The sequence below is a fragment of the Falco rusticolus genome, chromosome 2, assembly GCF_015220075.1.
Source record: "Falco rusticolus isolate bFalRus1 chromosome 2, bFalRus1.pri, whole genome shotgun sequence".
Taxonomy (NCBI): Eukaryota; Metazoa; Chordata; class Aves; order Falconiformes; family Falconidae; genus Falco; species Falco rusticolus.
In genome coordinates this window covers 96,419,264-96,435,883 of record NC_051188.1, presented here as the reverse complement: position 1 = coordinate 96,435,883, position 16,620 = coordinate 96,419,264, and the positions used below count along the sequence as shown (strand labels likewise).

The window sequence follows — 16,620 nt, the reverse complement described above, 5'->3', positions numbered from 1 at the left end:
TTTGCAAATCCTAAGTACATTTTAAGAAAATCAGCGTCAGCTTTAGCAGACAACAAGCCTTATTGGGCTGCAGTTCCAAAACATTTTTTTAAAACTTACCAAAGCTATAGAACTTAGGAAGGATGAAGCTGATAGGTTAAAGGTAGATACTTTTCCCAGCTACCTTTAAAGATACACAAATTGTGTTTTAAGCTGACAGCACCCATGTGAGTCAAAACCACATTGTGCACTTTTTTCGTAGCGCAGTGAATATGTACTAGTAGTATTTAATGGTTGGCTTCCCAAAATCCAAATTCCACAGCGGGAGAGGAAAAAATATTTTTACAGTTAAAGTTATTGGTTTTGTCATGCTTTGTTCTGGTTATATTTTCAAAAGAATGTATTAAGACATATGAGAGCCATTTTTATGTGTATTATATGCACAGACTTGGAGTTTTTTGAACAGATAAACACTTCATATCCATATATAAAAACAATAGTTTCAAATGTTTTGTGATGTAGTTCAAGAGGTCCTTATGAAAGCATCTTTCACTGTGTCTTTTACTCCAGTGCCATAACAACAGTACCATAAATGCCGTGTAAGAAAAGCAATACTTGCAAAATTTTGTATGTTCCTGTGAAAGAAAAAATATGCTGAGTATCTGTTGTTCTTTTGCCATATGCAAAACCCTGGTTACTTCATATTACCTTCTAAGTCTCTTCACAGTTTTCTAAACTTGTCTACTTAGAATTTTTCTTTGGCCTGAAAGTTGCCATACATTGTTTAGATCCTAGACACTGAGCAAACATGGTGATTTTTAAGTTCTGCAAACATAAACAATTACAGCTTTGCAAATTTATTCCATAGCATGGATTTTGATCATTCATGTCCTGTATTTTAAAGCTTGCATAAGTGCAGTATTACAGCTTTATTAAGAAAATTGGATGTTGGGTGGAAGGCAGATATCTATAGGTCAAGATGGCTTTGTGTGTAAAACCAGTTAAGTGCTACACATTTGCCAGTTTACTGCTTACCCTTATGATTCTCCAGGCCCAGTGAAAGAAGCTATATCTTGCAGCGCTGCAAGTTTTGCTAATAACCTGCACACTGGGGACTTTCTGCCTGCAGAGCTATGGCAGTTACCAATCACCCCTCCTCGCACTTAACCAATGTAGCTGTATTAGGACTCCATTTGTAGTCACAATCATCAGAAACCATCCTGGTGCTGAAGGTCCGAACGCCCACTGAGTGTCAGCTGTGGTGTTCTACTTCCCATCGCTTATAGGTGTATATTGGAACTGTTAGAAGAGCATAGCTTACAGAAATAAATTGTGGAGTATATATGACTGTGAAAGTCTCTTCTATAAATGTGATCCTTAAAACGATGCATGTCTCCTTGGATGTTTGATTGCACAGATAGAGCTAAAAGATAACAGCATGCCATTAATTTAGAAGGAAAGGATTTTTTTTTCTTGCCATGGTCTTTGCAAGTTATTTCAGACCTTGCCCATAGTTGCATTAAATTGCTAGGTCTGTGTTGACATTAATTCACAATTGCCAGTCTATTTTACACAGAGTGAGTAAAAAAGGGGATTATTTCAGACCTTGTTTTCAAAAGATTTTTTTTAAGTTCCTCTTTCCATTGCTCATGTTCTGTTTTCTGTCTGTATCGTATTTCTCTTTTTGTTAATTTGCAGCCCACATAAAGGCATAAACAGTGAGTGCCAAGTACTGCTCATCAAAAGATCATTTCCAAGTTGTATTAATCTTTTCCAACATATTTTCCTGCATGAAAAAGAAGAAGAAAAAAAAACCTGCCAAAAACATTCTTTGGCACGTAATAAAATAATTTTGGGTAGCAGACATTTACTCTGTATTCTTGGCAGAAGGTGAACAGGTCAGATATCCAAGAAAAAAGGGTGTAACATTTAATATTAGTGAATAATTGCTTCTACAAAACTTCGGGTAACCAGGCACACTGTAATTTGGCAACTGACACAAGCTACAGCTAGGGATCCTTTCTTTATATTTCCCAGGGTCTGTGAAAGAGCTTGTAATACAGGACACATTTCCCAGGGTTCTGGAAATAATTTTAATCGTTCAGCAATCCTAATCTTGAAACAAATGTGCAAGCCCCATTGTTCAGCTGATTTTTCTAAAAATATATTTCAACTGCAGCTCTCTATTTTAAATTGCTAATGTGTGTCCTTGTTAAGCCCTTTATGTAATTGTGAAGGTAAGTCTGCAGAAATAAGCAGACACTGCCAAAACCAGAGAGGCACTCTAGGATGTATTACCGAGAAAGAAAAAGCTCAGCTAGGAGAAGAATCTCAGTCTGCTGTGAATAATAAACAAGATGATGTGTAGGATTTTTGCCTACCTTTTTTTTTTTAACTATTTGTAGAATCTTATCGGTGGCTGAAGGCACCAGACATTATTAACTGCAACCAAATGTATTTTGAAGAAACTGGTGTCCTTTTTGTGAAGCCTCCGCATATGTGAGGTCATATCTTTATGGATACCTAATGACATTTAGACAGAAATTTAAGGAGAAACAAGGATCAGGATCCATGTTACATTCTTACCTCTCAGTGCATTGTACAGAAGGGTAAATAGTAGACTCTAAAATGGCAGCTGCAGTCAAGTACAATGAAGAACATCATTGCAGTCTCCTGGGCAATGGGCAAGAAATTATGTCATTTACCTTAGGAACTAGATTAGTGTATGTTAATCCCAGGATTAAGAAAATACAGTTGCTCTACGTTAAACTGTTTGCTTCTGGTTTTGCAGCCAGAAACTACATTCAGATATGCCCTTATGATATATGTCCCTTGCTTCTTACACTGGTGAATCTAGACTTAATTTAGTGTTAACTTGTGCTGTTTGTATACCGTTAGTATTTGGAGGAAATTATTTTGTTAGTGGTCATATTTCACTCTTCTTCAAAGGAATTTTTTTGAACTGTAGTGATGGGGCTCTAACTTACTTCAGAACACCACATTGCACCACTCTTCCTTTCTTGCCTTCCCACTTAGATGGCACTCCCAAGGCCCAGACATCGAACTTGGGAAGATGTATTTCTGCCGGCTGCATCTGGTTTCTTTGGCAAGCAGTTGTGTGGGCAGCTTTGGAGTTACTTGGATTTGGTAACATGGTAAAACAACTGATGGGACTGTGTGGGGACATCTTTTCCTCCTGCGCGTGATGTTTCTACTTGATGTGTCTAAATCCCACAGGATTTTTGCCCATGAATCCATTTATGGTCATAAAGATTACTTTCCTTTATCCCCGCACAACCAGTTTTTGTTTCCCTGCGGCCTGTACAGCTGTAGCTCTTATGTGCCTTCCATTCTTGCGTGAATTTTACATCGGTCAAAGAGGCACTTGTACAGCCAGAAAACTTGAGATCGTCCGTGGATCCCATTATAATGGTTGCAGGTTTGTTTTACTGAGCCAGAAGCTTTAATCATTTCTAAAACCTTGCTCATTTTTTTTATCCTGTACTTGCCTCAGAGAGAACAGTGTGTTACTTTAGAAGATGAGAATCGTAAGAGCTGGTATTGGGAATTGCCAAAAAGAAAGACAACACAATGTCAGAGAAGTCGGTGAAGAGGTGTTGATTTTTTCCACATGGAGGTGATTAAATTGTTACAGAAAAAGAAGGGGTTGTCAGATAGTTTATGCCCCCTCATATTTTTTTTTTATTTTTCCTTCACTTTCTGTTGCGATAATAACATCACTAATTTAGTGATTGCTGAAAATTGAACCTAAGATCCCTGAATTTGAAAACCTCAATCTGAACTGCGTGAGTTAAAGAAATAGGAAAAGTTGTTCAAGGAAATGACACAGACCTCCATATGAAATCTTACTGTTTTGCAGGACGGAGGGCCACACTGGGCATTAGTTATAAAAAGATTTGAAGGAATGGGTTGTTATTTCACTCAGTGTTGGGATAGAGGCTGTTCATCATAAAGATGCTGGGGATGTGTGTGAAAGGCAATTTGATGTTCATAATTCTTTATTCTCTGTTTCATTCTACAGTAACAAATGTTTCAGTGAAGAATATTATGAGCAATTAAAATGAGTAATTTGTAAATAACTTGGACACATCTGTTTTTTTTAAAAAAATATTTGAACAGTATACTTGTTAGATTTATGGAGAAAACAAAGTCAGTTCATAAACAGAAAGCTGCTGCAGTATTCAACAGATCGCTTAACTCTTGCTAATCAGGGCATCCCTGAGGTAACACCTGAGTAACCAGCAAAACTGAAACATTTCAGAGGTCGTTGCTTCCACAGACCCCTCTTTGTCATTCCCCTCGCCTCTACAAACCCAGCAGTAGGTGCTGTAGCTGTGACAATTTAAGATTTCAATTTAAACAAGACTGCTTTTTATGGTGCTAAAGGGATCAGAAAATGAAAGGAGCACTTACTGAACATCAGCTGGATCTGTGATTGCCAGATGAGCTAGCACTGGGAATACTCAGCAGCACCCTAGTTGAGTGCCTGAAAGGAAGAGCCCTCCACTCCCAGAAGAGGTGAGACACATTCTGGAGAAGACAAGGCATTCCCCAGGGTGCATGGCTGCCCAGTCCCCTTCCCTATGCCTGCGTTTGACAGGCATTTCTGCTGTGAGCCAGTGACATTACAAACAATTAAAACTACGTAGCCTGCAGATCAGACAAGCACACAAAGAGCAGCATTATGTTCATTAAATGAAACCTAGTAATTTTATGATCGATGGCAAATCTTGTTTTAAGGGGAGGCCATTTTTAACTGAAAAAGGAGCAGCCAAGGGGAAAAAAAAATCTCTATCATCTCCATTTTTGCAGTTACAGCAAAATCACTCTGAAATTTTGCAAAACACAGTCCTACATATGCATTTTTTGGCACTGCCTAGGGCAAGAATTTGCGAACGGTTGTGTATGTACCACTGAGAGTATATACAGACACCTCGGTGGGAAAAGATACAGCACAGAACCAGGACCTGTTACCACTGTCAGTACAGAAAAGTGCGGGAATCTGTCAGTGAGGGATTTCACTCCATTTTCAAGTCAAAAACACTTACATAATAATTTCTAGGCTTGGGGACTGGGAATGGGGTGTCATTGCATTCGTTATTTCCTCTGTGCTTTTATGCTCTGTAAAATCTTTCAAGACCAACTACTCCATAGTTGTTGATAGGTCACCCCCCTATAAGGTGATGATACCAAAATCGGCACTGTTCATTTGGATATATTTTCATCTACAATAACGTATTTACAGATTATACATAATTTGATGGTTTATATTTTCCCATCTTCTTTGAGGTAGAAAAAACCTGGAAGCCTTTCTCTCAAGTCTGCTGAAAAACACTGTTTAGGGCTCTGGTCGTGTAGCAGCACAAGTGACTGCTTTACTGGTATGAAACTGGTTCAGTGTGTGGCCATGCTTTTCCTGCTTTGGCCCTTTGTGTTCATGTCTTTAACCTTAAAACTCATAATCTCATTGCGTGTGTCCTGGAAGGGTTTACTACATTAAGATTTCAGTTATTGGTGCTATTCTAATAGTAATTACTGTTTTATAGTGATTATTTCATTCACTGAAATTACAATTTATGAGAAATACAGACACAGATTTGCAACTTTCATTCATTTCACTGCTACTAGAGCATTTTCAGTTTGGTTCTACTGTAATTCCATGTCATCCCTACTGCATCCTTTCTTCAGATTCCCACTTGCAGAGCACCTTCTGTCTCTGCTCTTGCTCCCCAACTGCCTTGACAGCCTGCACAAAGTCACTGGGAGCGCAGGGGCAGGGGCTCGCCTCTTGGCTTTGCCTTCCCCAGTGTGCTTTCATGGACTTAGAAAGAGAGCCAGGTTAACATTTGTAACACAAGCTAACATTTAAAAAACCTTGCCTTTGTTTAATAGAAGTCACTTTTTTGTAAGACTGAACTATAGAGCTGCAACAGTGCTGTATAATTCAGCGTACTCAGATGCAGAGCCCCAAAGAGAACTGATGACATCTAGTAACTGTAAAAGCAAAGCTCAAGTGATTCTGCAGTGTTATCAGAAGCCTGACGTGGGTACGGCTTCATTCAGGGGTTTGTTAACTGTTAACTGTGTGTTACTTTTAAAACCAGTCTACTTTCATCTGAGCTTTACGTGTATGCTACAATAGTACAAGAAACCAGGAGGTAATTAGCCATCGGTCAGTGGGCTGGTTGACTTGTTTCTGTTGTGTTTGGTTTTCTTTTAATTGCAATTGTATGGGAGGATTTTTCAAAGAGGGTGAGGAACACAGTGTACAGCAGCACCCACTTAAGCAGTTTTAGTAAAGTTTGTCACAACTGATGGAAATGGGTGAGAGAGATTGCTCTTCACCGACAGTGTAGCCAGGAGTTTTGTTTCCCCATATAACAGGTGCTTTGGTAATACTTTCTTAGCATCCAGAGAAACAGTAAAGTAGCAAGATTAATTGCAATAACACAACTGGGTTTTGTGCTGGGAAATTCTTCTCTCACGTGCAGTGAAATGTGTTCCTCTTTTGGGGATGTGGCAGCTCAGTACTGGATAAAGAGGTTAGCTGTGTGCCACAGTCATGTCTTCTGGCAAAGATGGGGCTTGATATGTGCCAGCAGCCAACCAAAAAGTTTGCAAGATACCAAATGCAACAGCGAGAGGTACAAAGTCATAGTTAAAATTAATCCTACTGTAGGTCCACAGTAATGATTTTCTGCTTTTTTACATTTTCTATCAATGTTTGTTGGTTGCCATTTTCATGCCATCCACCTTTTGATTGAATCAGAGACCAAGTTACAGTTTTCTGAGCTGCTGACTCACAAACTACCTGCTGGCTTTTTCAGTAGTTATCTTCAGTGCTTCTGGACAAGAGCTTAATTTTCCTATTCTTCTGCATTCTTAAACTGATTGCTGATTTATCCATTATGCATTTTAAAGCCCATTCTTTTTCAGGAAGGTACCATTACTGTTGTTGATTAATTTAAATACACATAAACATAAATTAGGTGGGATCAGATTCTCTTAATTCTGGTTCGTTGCATGCCATGTGTTTATATATACATAGAGGCGGCTTCAGTGTTCAGTGATCAAGCCCTAGATCTCTCAGACAGGCTGTGTATGCGCAGTGCTTGATTGCTTCCTCATTGTGGTGCCCAGTAATGTGCTTAGATGTCCTACAAAACTAATAACAAGGGAAAAACACTGCCTTGCAGATCTTAGCGTCTATTTTGAATGCAGCAGGAGGTCCAGCAGCTCATAAACTAGACCAGGACATAAAGAGCAATACAGGATAAGAATTGGACCAGGGATTAGATAAATGCTGCTGCAGTTTTTCAGGTGTTTTTTCCTATGCTTTGTTTTTAAACCTTATAATCCTACATAGTTCTGCTCATAGATGGACCTGCCACTTCCTAAAAAGTGCCCAAAGCATCCCCCAAAACGGGGGGGAGTGCCAGGGAGGGAAGTTAGGGTCAGGAAGGGAGAGGATAGAGGCTGTTACCAGGAAGAGGAGAAAAACAGTGGCAAAATAAAATGTGTAGAGGGAGAGAATCACAGAGAAATACATACCTTGGTTTCAAATGTGGGAGGCATTCTGTTTCTCAGCTTGTTTTTGCTATCTATGTATAATCATAATAGAGCTAACTGCAAAAAGGATCTTGAAAACAATTTGAGTGAGAGAGAGAAAGCATTACTGTGGAGCGAGCCCAGAATCCTGTCCTCCAGCCCACACACAATTGGACATTGCAGTGATATGGGGGAAATCCCTTAACGGACAAAACTATAAATGAAACTACTGTTGACAAGGGGAAGAGGCACAGCTATATTTAACGGAAGTATTTTCATTTTGAGGGCTGGTTTCTTTTTCTTTTTCTTTTTCTTTTTTTTTTTTTTCCTTTCTTGTCTAGTTGGTGGAGGCTGCGAGGGCTCTTCCTGTTTGAGACAGTGCATGGGTGGTTTCCCCAAGGCTTTTAATGTTAGATTAATGCTCTGGAGACAGTGTGGTGATAAATGGGTTCCTACAGTTATATCTACATCCTGTTCCCCCTTCCCCCTCCCGCATCTGCCCCTATGTACAGTCACTCTGCAGCACTCGCCTTCATACCCAGCAACAGTTTTGAGCAGCTTCAGCCACCATTTAAGTCACTGCTCTTAAAAATCTGTCCACTGCATTTTTTAATTTTCAGTGCCGTCACCTTCATTACCCTTTATTTCTCAGACAGTGACAAAAAAAGAAGCAGGGAAGAGAAAGATTTCTAGTTAAAGGGCAGGCCACCGCACTGGCTTGTTGTCTGCTGCTTGGCAGATCCCAATTAATTACTTCTGCTATTACTGTTCACTTTCAGAAAATATGTTTACAGGAGTGGCCTTTCTGTTGTTTCACGTTGTGCGATGCTCTGCATGTCGTATGGTACTCAGCAATAAATGAGCAGAGGATTTGAAATAATCTTCCCTGGTATATGGGAATGGCTCCCCAGCAGCATCTATGCTGTTGTATTTTATACAACCTGTGCGCTGATAGGGATTTACGTATTTAGCTTCAGCAAACGCCAACACTGAAATGCAGCAAAGGAAATGAAGATTTGAGGCACTTTTTTTAGCTCGACTTGATCTTCTGGCAATTCCTTTTTTTTTATGTGTTTGGTTTTGTTTTCAGGCAGTGCTGTTCTCTGGTTATTTTTCTCTGCGTGCATTTCCATTTCTCTACGGCTTCCCCTATACATGCAGCATGCAGGGGAGGGGGATGGGCGGCGGTGGTGGTGGCAGGGTGGTCAGGATGGCTCTGGTTAACCTCCCTGGCTCCATGCAGCCAGCCTGTGTCCTTCTGCTTGCGCGGCAGCATCTCTCAGATCTCGGAGCAGGATTATTTTTAGACCGTGAAGGTGTATCTGGCTGGTGCGTTTAGATTTCATGTCATGGCTTCCTTTTCCTGCTCTCAGGTTTCTCCCACTCGGCCTTCACCTTCGGTATTGAGAGCCACATCAGCCAGTCCAACATCAACGGAACACTAGTGCCACCTGCCGCACTCATCTCCATCCTCCAGAAGGGGCTCCAGTATGTGGAGGCTGAGATCAGCATCAACGAAGTAAGTCCCACCACTGGCACCCCTTGCACTGCTGACTGGCCTGCCGGGCCTTGCAAAGTGACATGTCCCAGTAGCCCAGAAACAAAAGCCACCGCTCTTGTTTCTCTTGATCTGGTTTAATGTTGTTCCTCATACTTTGCCCCATCCCCAGCAGAGAGCTGAAAAGCTGAGATAGACATGTATTCCAATGTTTGGCTATGGCATTGAGGCCTTCCTTGTGCTGCTTAAATGGATATTCATGGTGTTTCCACTACCCCAGTCAGCAAATCCAGGGTGCACGGATTCTTGCAGCAAACAAGAAAATGCATCTGTTTACAGTTTTGCATTTTCAAGGTCACAGCAGAATTTGGCAGGAAAAGGCTGCAGTGTAGGTTAAAACTTCACTCCCCGTCACCTGCCTAGCAGACAGGGCAGCTTGCAAGCCATGAGAAGCCTTACCAGAAATCCCCAGAGGACACTGCAGAGATTCTTTCCGATTTCAGTAACTTTGGCTCAGGTCATGTAAGACCAGGCATCATCCTCTCATGTACGTGGCAAAGCAGTTGTGTGTAAATTCTGACCCTGGATGGGGCACTGGTTTGTGGGGATTGTACAAGCAGCCGCAAAGTGTCTGTTCTCCTTTCAGCTGCCAGGGGAAAGAAAGAGGGGATGTGGGAAAAGCCAGCATTTTTGCCCTGCCAGCCTTAAAGGCATGATGCTTCGAGAGAGGGAGTGAAGCATAACAGATAATCGAGTACTGCATTAGAAAATATTTACCATAGATATTCGTAATTGATAGAGATCTGTAATGAATATTAATACATTAAAATCTATTGCTTTTTTCGCTATAGCTGAATGTAGCATGTATACAGCATGGGTGAGAACAAAGGAATATAAAATAGAGAAAAGGTTGTGTTGTTTGCAAACTCATTTGGTTTTTTCACTAACGCTCTGTGTAGTTTTCTTTTTATGACTCAATACCAAGTTTAAGAGTTGTGTATACGTTATTTTTTAATTGGAGCAATGACATTTGATATTCATGCCAAGCTGCACTTTAATGCAGTTGTAATAACAAACCGATGTTAGGAATCTGCCCCAGTTTGCTGCCACAACATTTTGCCCTGTGCCTGAAATTGGAGCTACACAGTTAGGAACTTTCAGCTGTGAGCTGCACCTATCAGTTCAGGTCATATGACAGCTGTAGGGGTCTGTTCCTGTGCATCCAGCTTCAGAATTGGCCTCAGTCAAGACAATAATCTAAAAATACGCATGTGGTCACCATTAAGACTAACGTTGCTCTCGTCATGGTTTGATGCAGTTCAAATACATACTGTTAAGTACATTACAGCAAAGCAAAGGCCATTCTTGCTACGTCTGAATGCCAGTAAGGGCTACATATGTGCTTCTCTATGTGTTAACTTCTGTATGTGTATTACTTAAGAGAAGCGAGTAATCGGTGGGTCTTTAAACTAACATGTATAAAATTTAAGTATTGTTTGTGATCTGTTAAAGGGCATTCATGGAAATAGTCCAGTGAGCAGTTTTACAGTTAAAAATGTAAGATGCCAAAATCCATTGGCAAACATTTTTTTTCATTGTGTAGCGATAATTTGAGCCAGGATTCAAATAAATGTCGATAGAGACACTTGCATAAAAAATGTTGAGGAGAAAAGGAGCTTATATTTTTCTTCTCTGTTGACTCTCTCCTCCTTTTTCTTCCCCATGAGGAAACAAGTATGTGTTGTCTTAACATTGTAATTGAGGGGTAATTCAATGACTACTCCAACGGAAGCATACTAGTCAGCCAAATGGCTATTTTTCTTCTTTAGTTATTGTTATCTATTGAAAATTATATTGTTCCCCAGCTACTTCATGCATCCGTATCCTAATCTTATCTGTGTTCCACAAACACAAATCTTTCACTGCTGGGTCTTCATTATTTCAGAGAATTAAAGGGAGTTTGCAGAAGATTACTAAAATGACACTTTATGGAGGCTACTAAAACCTTTTTCCTATCTTTAAGATAATGGGAAAGTGAAAGTGAAGCAAAGCTAAGTAGATAAAGCAGTTGTTGACCCGAGTCTGTATTAAGTCTTTAAAAACAGCCCTGAAAGGTTAAACTCAATTGATTGTTAAACCTGAAGCCTAATTTACAGAAATCAAAATGAAAGCCATAACTATTATGAATAAAACTACCGGAATACAGGAAAAATAATAGTAAAGTAGTCCTGTACAATCAGCTACAACAGGTGGTGCTGGGCTGATGAACGCCATGTGAGAAACCACTGAATTTGTGAATACATGTTGATTTGGCTGAGGTTCATTATTCATCAGCTGCTTCCATTCCTATGTCCCTGCAAATGCAGGAAGACAAACAAATCAGCCAAAGTCTATTTGCCTTTGTTGTGGCTTTAGCCATGACTCTTTTTTTCCAAATACAAAGCAAAGAGAAACTTCTGTCATCTTTCAGACTTGACTTTTCCACAGCATAATTTTTTTGCATCTGTAAAGAGTTTGTATGCCTAAATTTTCCATAAAAAATCCAATAAGTTGCTTACTCGACCAACAGATTTCTAAGTGGAACATGAATACCACCATCGTGGATCTGAGAGAGAGATGGTCCATAGTAATGTGACACTTGGTTAAGTCAAAGTATCTTCATACAACCTATCATTCTTTATCATTACCTCTTTTCTGACCTCGATGGTGAAGATCCTAAACTTGCAGTTTCACTTCTGCTTGTTTTCCCTACAGGATGGTACAGTATTTGATGGCAGGCCAATAGAATCACTGTCTCTGATAGACGCAGTGATGCCTGATGTTGTTCAGACCCGGCAGCAAGCATTCAGAGAGAAACTAGCTCAGCAACAAGCCAGTGCAGCAGCAGCAGCAGCAGCAACGGCAGCGACAGCGGGAGCAACGACGACTGCTGTTTCCCAGCAGAACACACCAAAGAACGGAGAAGCCACTGTGAATGGAGAGGAGAATGGGGCACATGCAATAAGTAAGCTAATCCATGCAGCTGCTTGCCACTGTTGGGCGATTTGAATTTCAGTAATATTCTTATACTTAGTTGGTGTCTGCAAGGTGGTAGAACTCAGAGGAATCATTTCAGGAGGGCAGGGAATTTCTAGAAAGGCCGTTGAGTAAAAATCACATTTCACATCACAGTGCTGTGTTTTACTGGTGTCCTTGCAGAGTCCAAAAACTTTCAGATATCTTCAGAATTGCAGGTTGAAGACAGTATCAAGAAGTGTTCTTTCCTTGGAGCAGGCTGCCCAGACTTCATTAATATTATCAGTCTTAAAGGTGCTTTTAGATACTTGATAAAAGTTGGGACAAGCTATAGCCACAGTTGGTCATTTTGGCCAGGCTAGGAGGGAGATGGGTTGGGACCTACAAGCCCAGTCTCTGTAAATGAAGCATGGCCAGAGTATAGCTCTGAGCACTAACTATACTATGATCATCCGTAGCCTTGGCATGGTGTTTGGCCCAGTTTGCCCTATGCCAGCTATCCATTCTTAAACAGCATTGCCAAGCACGGGACAGGGAGTTGCATGTGCCAAGGACCGTTCCCAGCAGACAGCTTGGATGCAGCCAACCAGTCTTGAAGGCACAGAGGACAGTGTTCCTCACCTGTGTATTTAATAGCACATGCTTAGTCATACAGTCCACTGCAGATACCTAACTGAAGGACCTGCCTTCCTGAGATTTCTTTAGCCTGTGGGAACTGTCAGTTCTCACGAGCTCTGAATTCACCTTTGTTTCTTGGTGACAGCGGGAGACTGTGCTCGTAACTTAGACACCTAAAGTCAGACACATAAAAGAAAGAGTGGACAAACCCGCTTGTGTAACTAGATCTTGACAACTGTGCTAACATTGTGGGGCAGATATTATTGATGGTTCTGGTTTCTGTGTGCAGCCGTATGAGGGCACTAGCTAACTTCTGAAATGAGACCTTAATGCCTGATTGCCTTCTGAGGAAATTCTGGAAGAATGTGCATGGCGGGCTTTGTAGGAAGTCCCAGCAGCTCTGCAGCTCTGTGGCTTAGACAAGTAACAGGTCAGGACTGTAGTCACATAACAGATTCTATTTGTTCTGAAGTGTAGACACCTTTATCAGTCTCCATCTTCACTTAGATCTGAATAAAGTCCTCTGTGGGTCAGTGAGAAAAATGCTTTCTAAACAGGTTTTTCTTCAGAGAATTCCAGTTGGGCGGGATAGTTTCCCCCAATAAAACTGCAGTGATTTAAATCACATTTTTTTATTTGAGAAAGCAATTGTAAAAAAGTTCTGAAAATTCTGAAGATATTCATCTGGTTTTGGACTCTGGATTGCTTATGTTTTACTTCCAAATGACCCTTTTTTAAAAAAAAATTGAACTTACTTCATATATGAAGGGGTGCAAACAGAAATGAAAGCACTTTTAAGTGTATCAAAAGCTGACATTTTGTTTGTTCACACCTTCCTTGACTTGTGAACATTCGGGGGGAATGTATCCCTGTCTCAGGACCAAAAAAGGTAGAAAACTGATTATGAGTTCATCACTAATACAGAACTGCTCAGACTTATTTTCTTCTGATCTGAAGAAACACACATACTATTGTGTTAATGAAAAGAAAGCCTTGCAAATCAGTTCAGATATATGACCACACTCTACGCCTTGATTTCTGAGATTCTGCCATGTTATTATTAAAAAAAATAATAATTCTCACAGTGATTTTTCATAGAAGGATTTTCATGAACAGTTGCAGATCTTTCTTGGAGTGTTGAGGAGGAGAAGTCCTGTAGGATAAAATTTCACAGGGGTAGGATATGTGTCAGCCAATGAGATATTGTACCAGACAGGAAATTTCAAAGCATTCCTGTAGCTAAGAAGCCCACCAGGCAGACAAGTTAACTGAGCAGTGGCGTTAGGAAAACAGAAAATCCTCAAGGAGTAGCTGGCCGGCTGGCATGTATTGTTGGCAGCTGCTGTCCCAGTTGGTCATCCTGGGTGAAGAGATGAGCTCAGCAGTTTAAGGAGAAGGAGGTTTTGGAGAGAAGATGCTGGGAAACCTAGGGACAGCCGACTGTGATCCATGTGCCTCCCTTGCCTTGGGAGGACTATAGCCTTTCTGTCTGAGGCATCAGAGGATAGCAAGGTGGTGTAGCACAACTGCAGATGAGGATTATACATGAGAGATGCACACAGAACTGCAGAACTGGCGTTCTCACCCTTGAACAGACCTGATAAAATAAACTCCAAGAGATCTGCCTCCATAATTATCAGAAACCACTAAAAATAAAGACTAACAAATGTAGCTGGCAGTTTACTTCATGGGTCTGATTAACACTCTTGCAATTGTTATTTTCCTCTCTTGTGGTATGTTAGAAAAATATAGTTGCGTTAATGAAATAACAAAAGGGTTATTTATACCCTTCCTTTTTATTGCTTATGTAGGGTAAACTGTATATCCAGCCTTACCTTTTCCCTTATCACTGCGTTCAGAGTGTCTGTTTAGTCTACGATAGACTAAGGTGGAACATCTGGCAAGAGCTTGGCTTAGGACAAAAGGTTTAGGGTAGGATTGGACAGAAGTTTAGGACAGGATGTAAAATTACTTAAATAAGGACGAAAGGTTTAGGATAGATTGGACAAAAATTTGGGAGATGATGTAAGATAGGTGAAGTGAAAGCTGGGAAACCTACTGGGTAGACAAGCCTGCTGATACGAAAGGTGTGAGAAACTTCCCAAACCTTCATTTCCACTGTTGTTGGGTTCCACAGAACTGCCATGTACTGGGATGGGTTTGGATAGTGTGCTAGTCCTTAGTCGTAACCTAGAAGTCACCCATATATCAGCCTGTCATAAAAAGGTGGGATGGGGGGAGTGGGTGAAAGAGATGTCTTTGGGAAGTTACCTAGTTTGCATTTATTCTGAGATGGCATTCTCCCTGACACTGTAACTCTTCCCCAAAAAAGCGCTAATACATCTTATATAACATGATACATTTTTGTATGTGGTGTTATCAATATAATATGATAGGGTGATTTGATTTAAGAAAGAGACAGGAAAAAAATAAGCAATAACAACAGTTTGAGGTGCAGATTCAAATACTAACTAAATGAAATCACTGCCTTCTCCTGCTTCCTGAGTAACGTTTTCAGCTTTGAGTCACTTTCAAAATTAGTAGAAAAAAACAATCGGCACATAGAAATGGAGCCAAACTTTGGACTGTTTTCCAACTCAAATATTTTTAGTGTCATTTGTTTCATTATATTTGCAAGGATTGGCTTGGGTTTAAGAAAAACAAAGCTCTGGAGAAAAGTCTGAGCCCAGTCCCTTTGTTATAACTACAGCCATAAAGAACAACTTCAGTGAAAGGCCTGTCAAAAATTTAAGTTAAAAAACACATTTCCTGAGAAGACACAGGGTTAGCACTGGTAGGGTCTTAAAAATACACCTTCTTTAATTTGGAGGAAATAGAGAATTAATATTACTCACTGATGTGTTAGAATTATATTAAAAAAAAAAAAAACTTAATCATAATTGTTTGGTGGAATATGACTTAATTTCCAGTGAATTGGGATTTTTAATATGTTTTAGGGAAAAGGTTAGATTAATACAGTGTAGAGTTAACCAAAGATCCTCTAGCCTTTAGAAAATGGCTTGTGTTAACATCTGGGCAGAGTCTGTCACTATATGACCTGCAGACTTAAGTTTCTCACCTGTGAGAGTCTGTTGCACTTGATAGAACTGCCCTTTCTTTCAGAGACATTCTTTGTGCGAATGACGTCTTAACTGAGAGCGTTCTGCTCTGAATATACTTAAAAAAAAAAAAAAAGAGAAGCCTATTCTTGATCATTAACTGCATCCTACTTACCTATTTATTCTTGTTCCCCATGCACACATTGTAGCTGCATCCGTAGGAAAGCCAAATTTTCAGATGAGACCAGGGCTCACAAGAGCTCGTGCTGTGTAAGGAACCCAGTACTCTTACGAGGGTACGTCTTGTGCTCAGGGGTTTCTGCAGGTTTTTGTTGTTATCATAATCATATCCATTTATATTGCTAGTGTCTGTCTGAATCTGAGAAGAGCCTGAAGCAGTATCGCAGAAGCATGAACTGTCCTGTTTGTTCAATGGAGTATTTTAAGTTTTGTGCTTAACAGTAACACTCTGAATATGAATATTCTTACTACTGATGAAAATAGGAAGAAAACACATATAATGTGAACATTTGTGGACGATTTCTGAAAGACTCCTCATCCTTCCCTCTCTTTTCTCCTGAACCACCAAAGCTATAGTGTCAAAATCATTACTGGAAGACAGTAGAAAATAATTCTGCAGGTATTTCATTGCTCCCAGAGGCCATTCAGTCTTTCATGTACTAATGCTGGTATCAGCCGATCAAGGTTTCTTTTTCACAGCATGACTTATTTGTGATTTTTTTCACAGCAGTTAATGATATTCAAAGTGTGTATCTGGGTTCCTCCATCTGGCCATGTGCAAACGAAAAATACTTCTAAGTATCAGGTGGCCTTGCTCTGATAACAACTCATGACTCTGGGACCTTGGAGTAATGCTGCTTC

General features: G+C 40.2%; 1 protein-coding gene across 1 annotated transcript in view; it reads left to right on the top strand.

Annotated features, from left to right (window-relative positions):
• TBL1X (transducin beta like 1 X-linked) overlaps positions 1-16,620 on the top strand; it is a 111,671-nt gene that overhangs the window by 64,367 nt on the left and 30,684 nt on the right. The window contains 2 exon segments of the mRNA XM_037377500.1: positions 8,922-9,067; positions 11,801-12,050. Coding sequence (XP_037233397.1) covers positions 8,922-9,067; positions 11,801-12,050 — 396 coding nt within the window.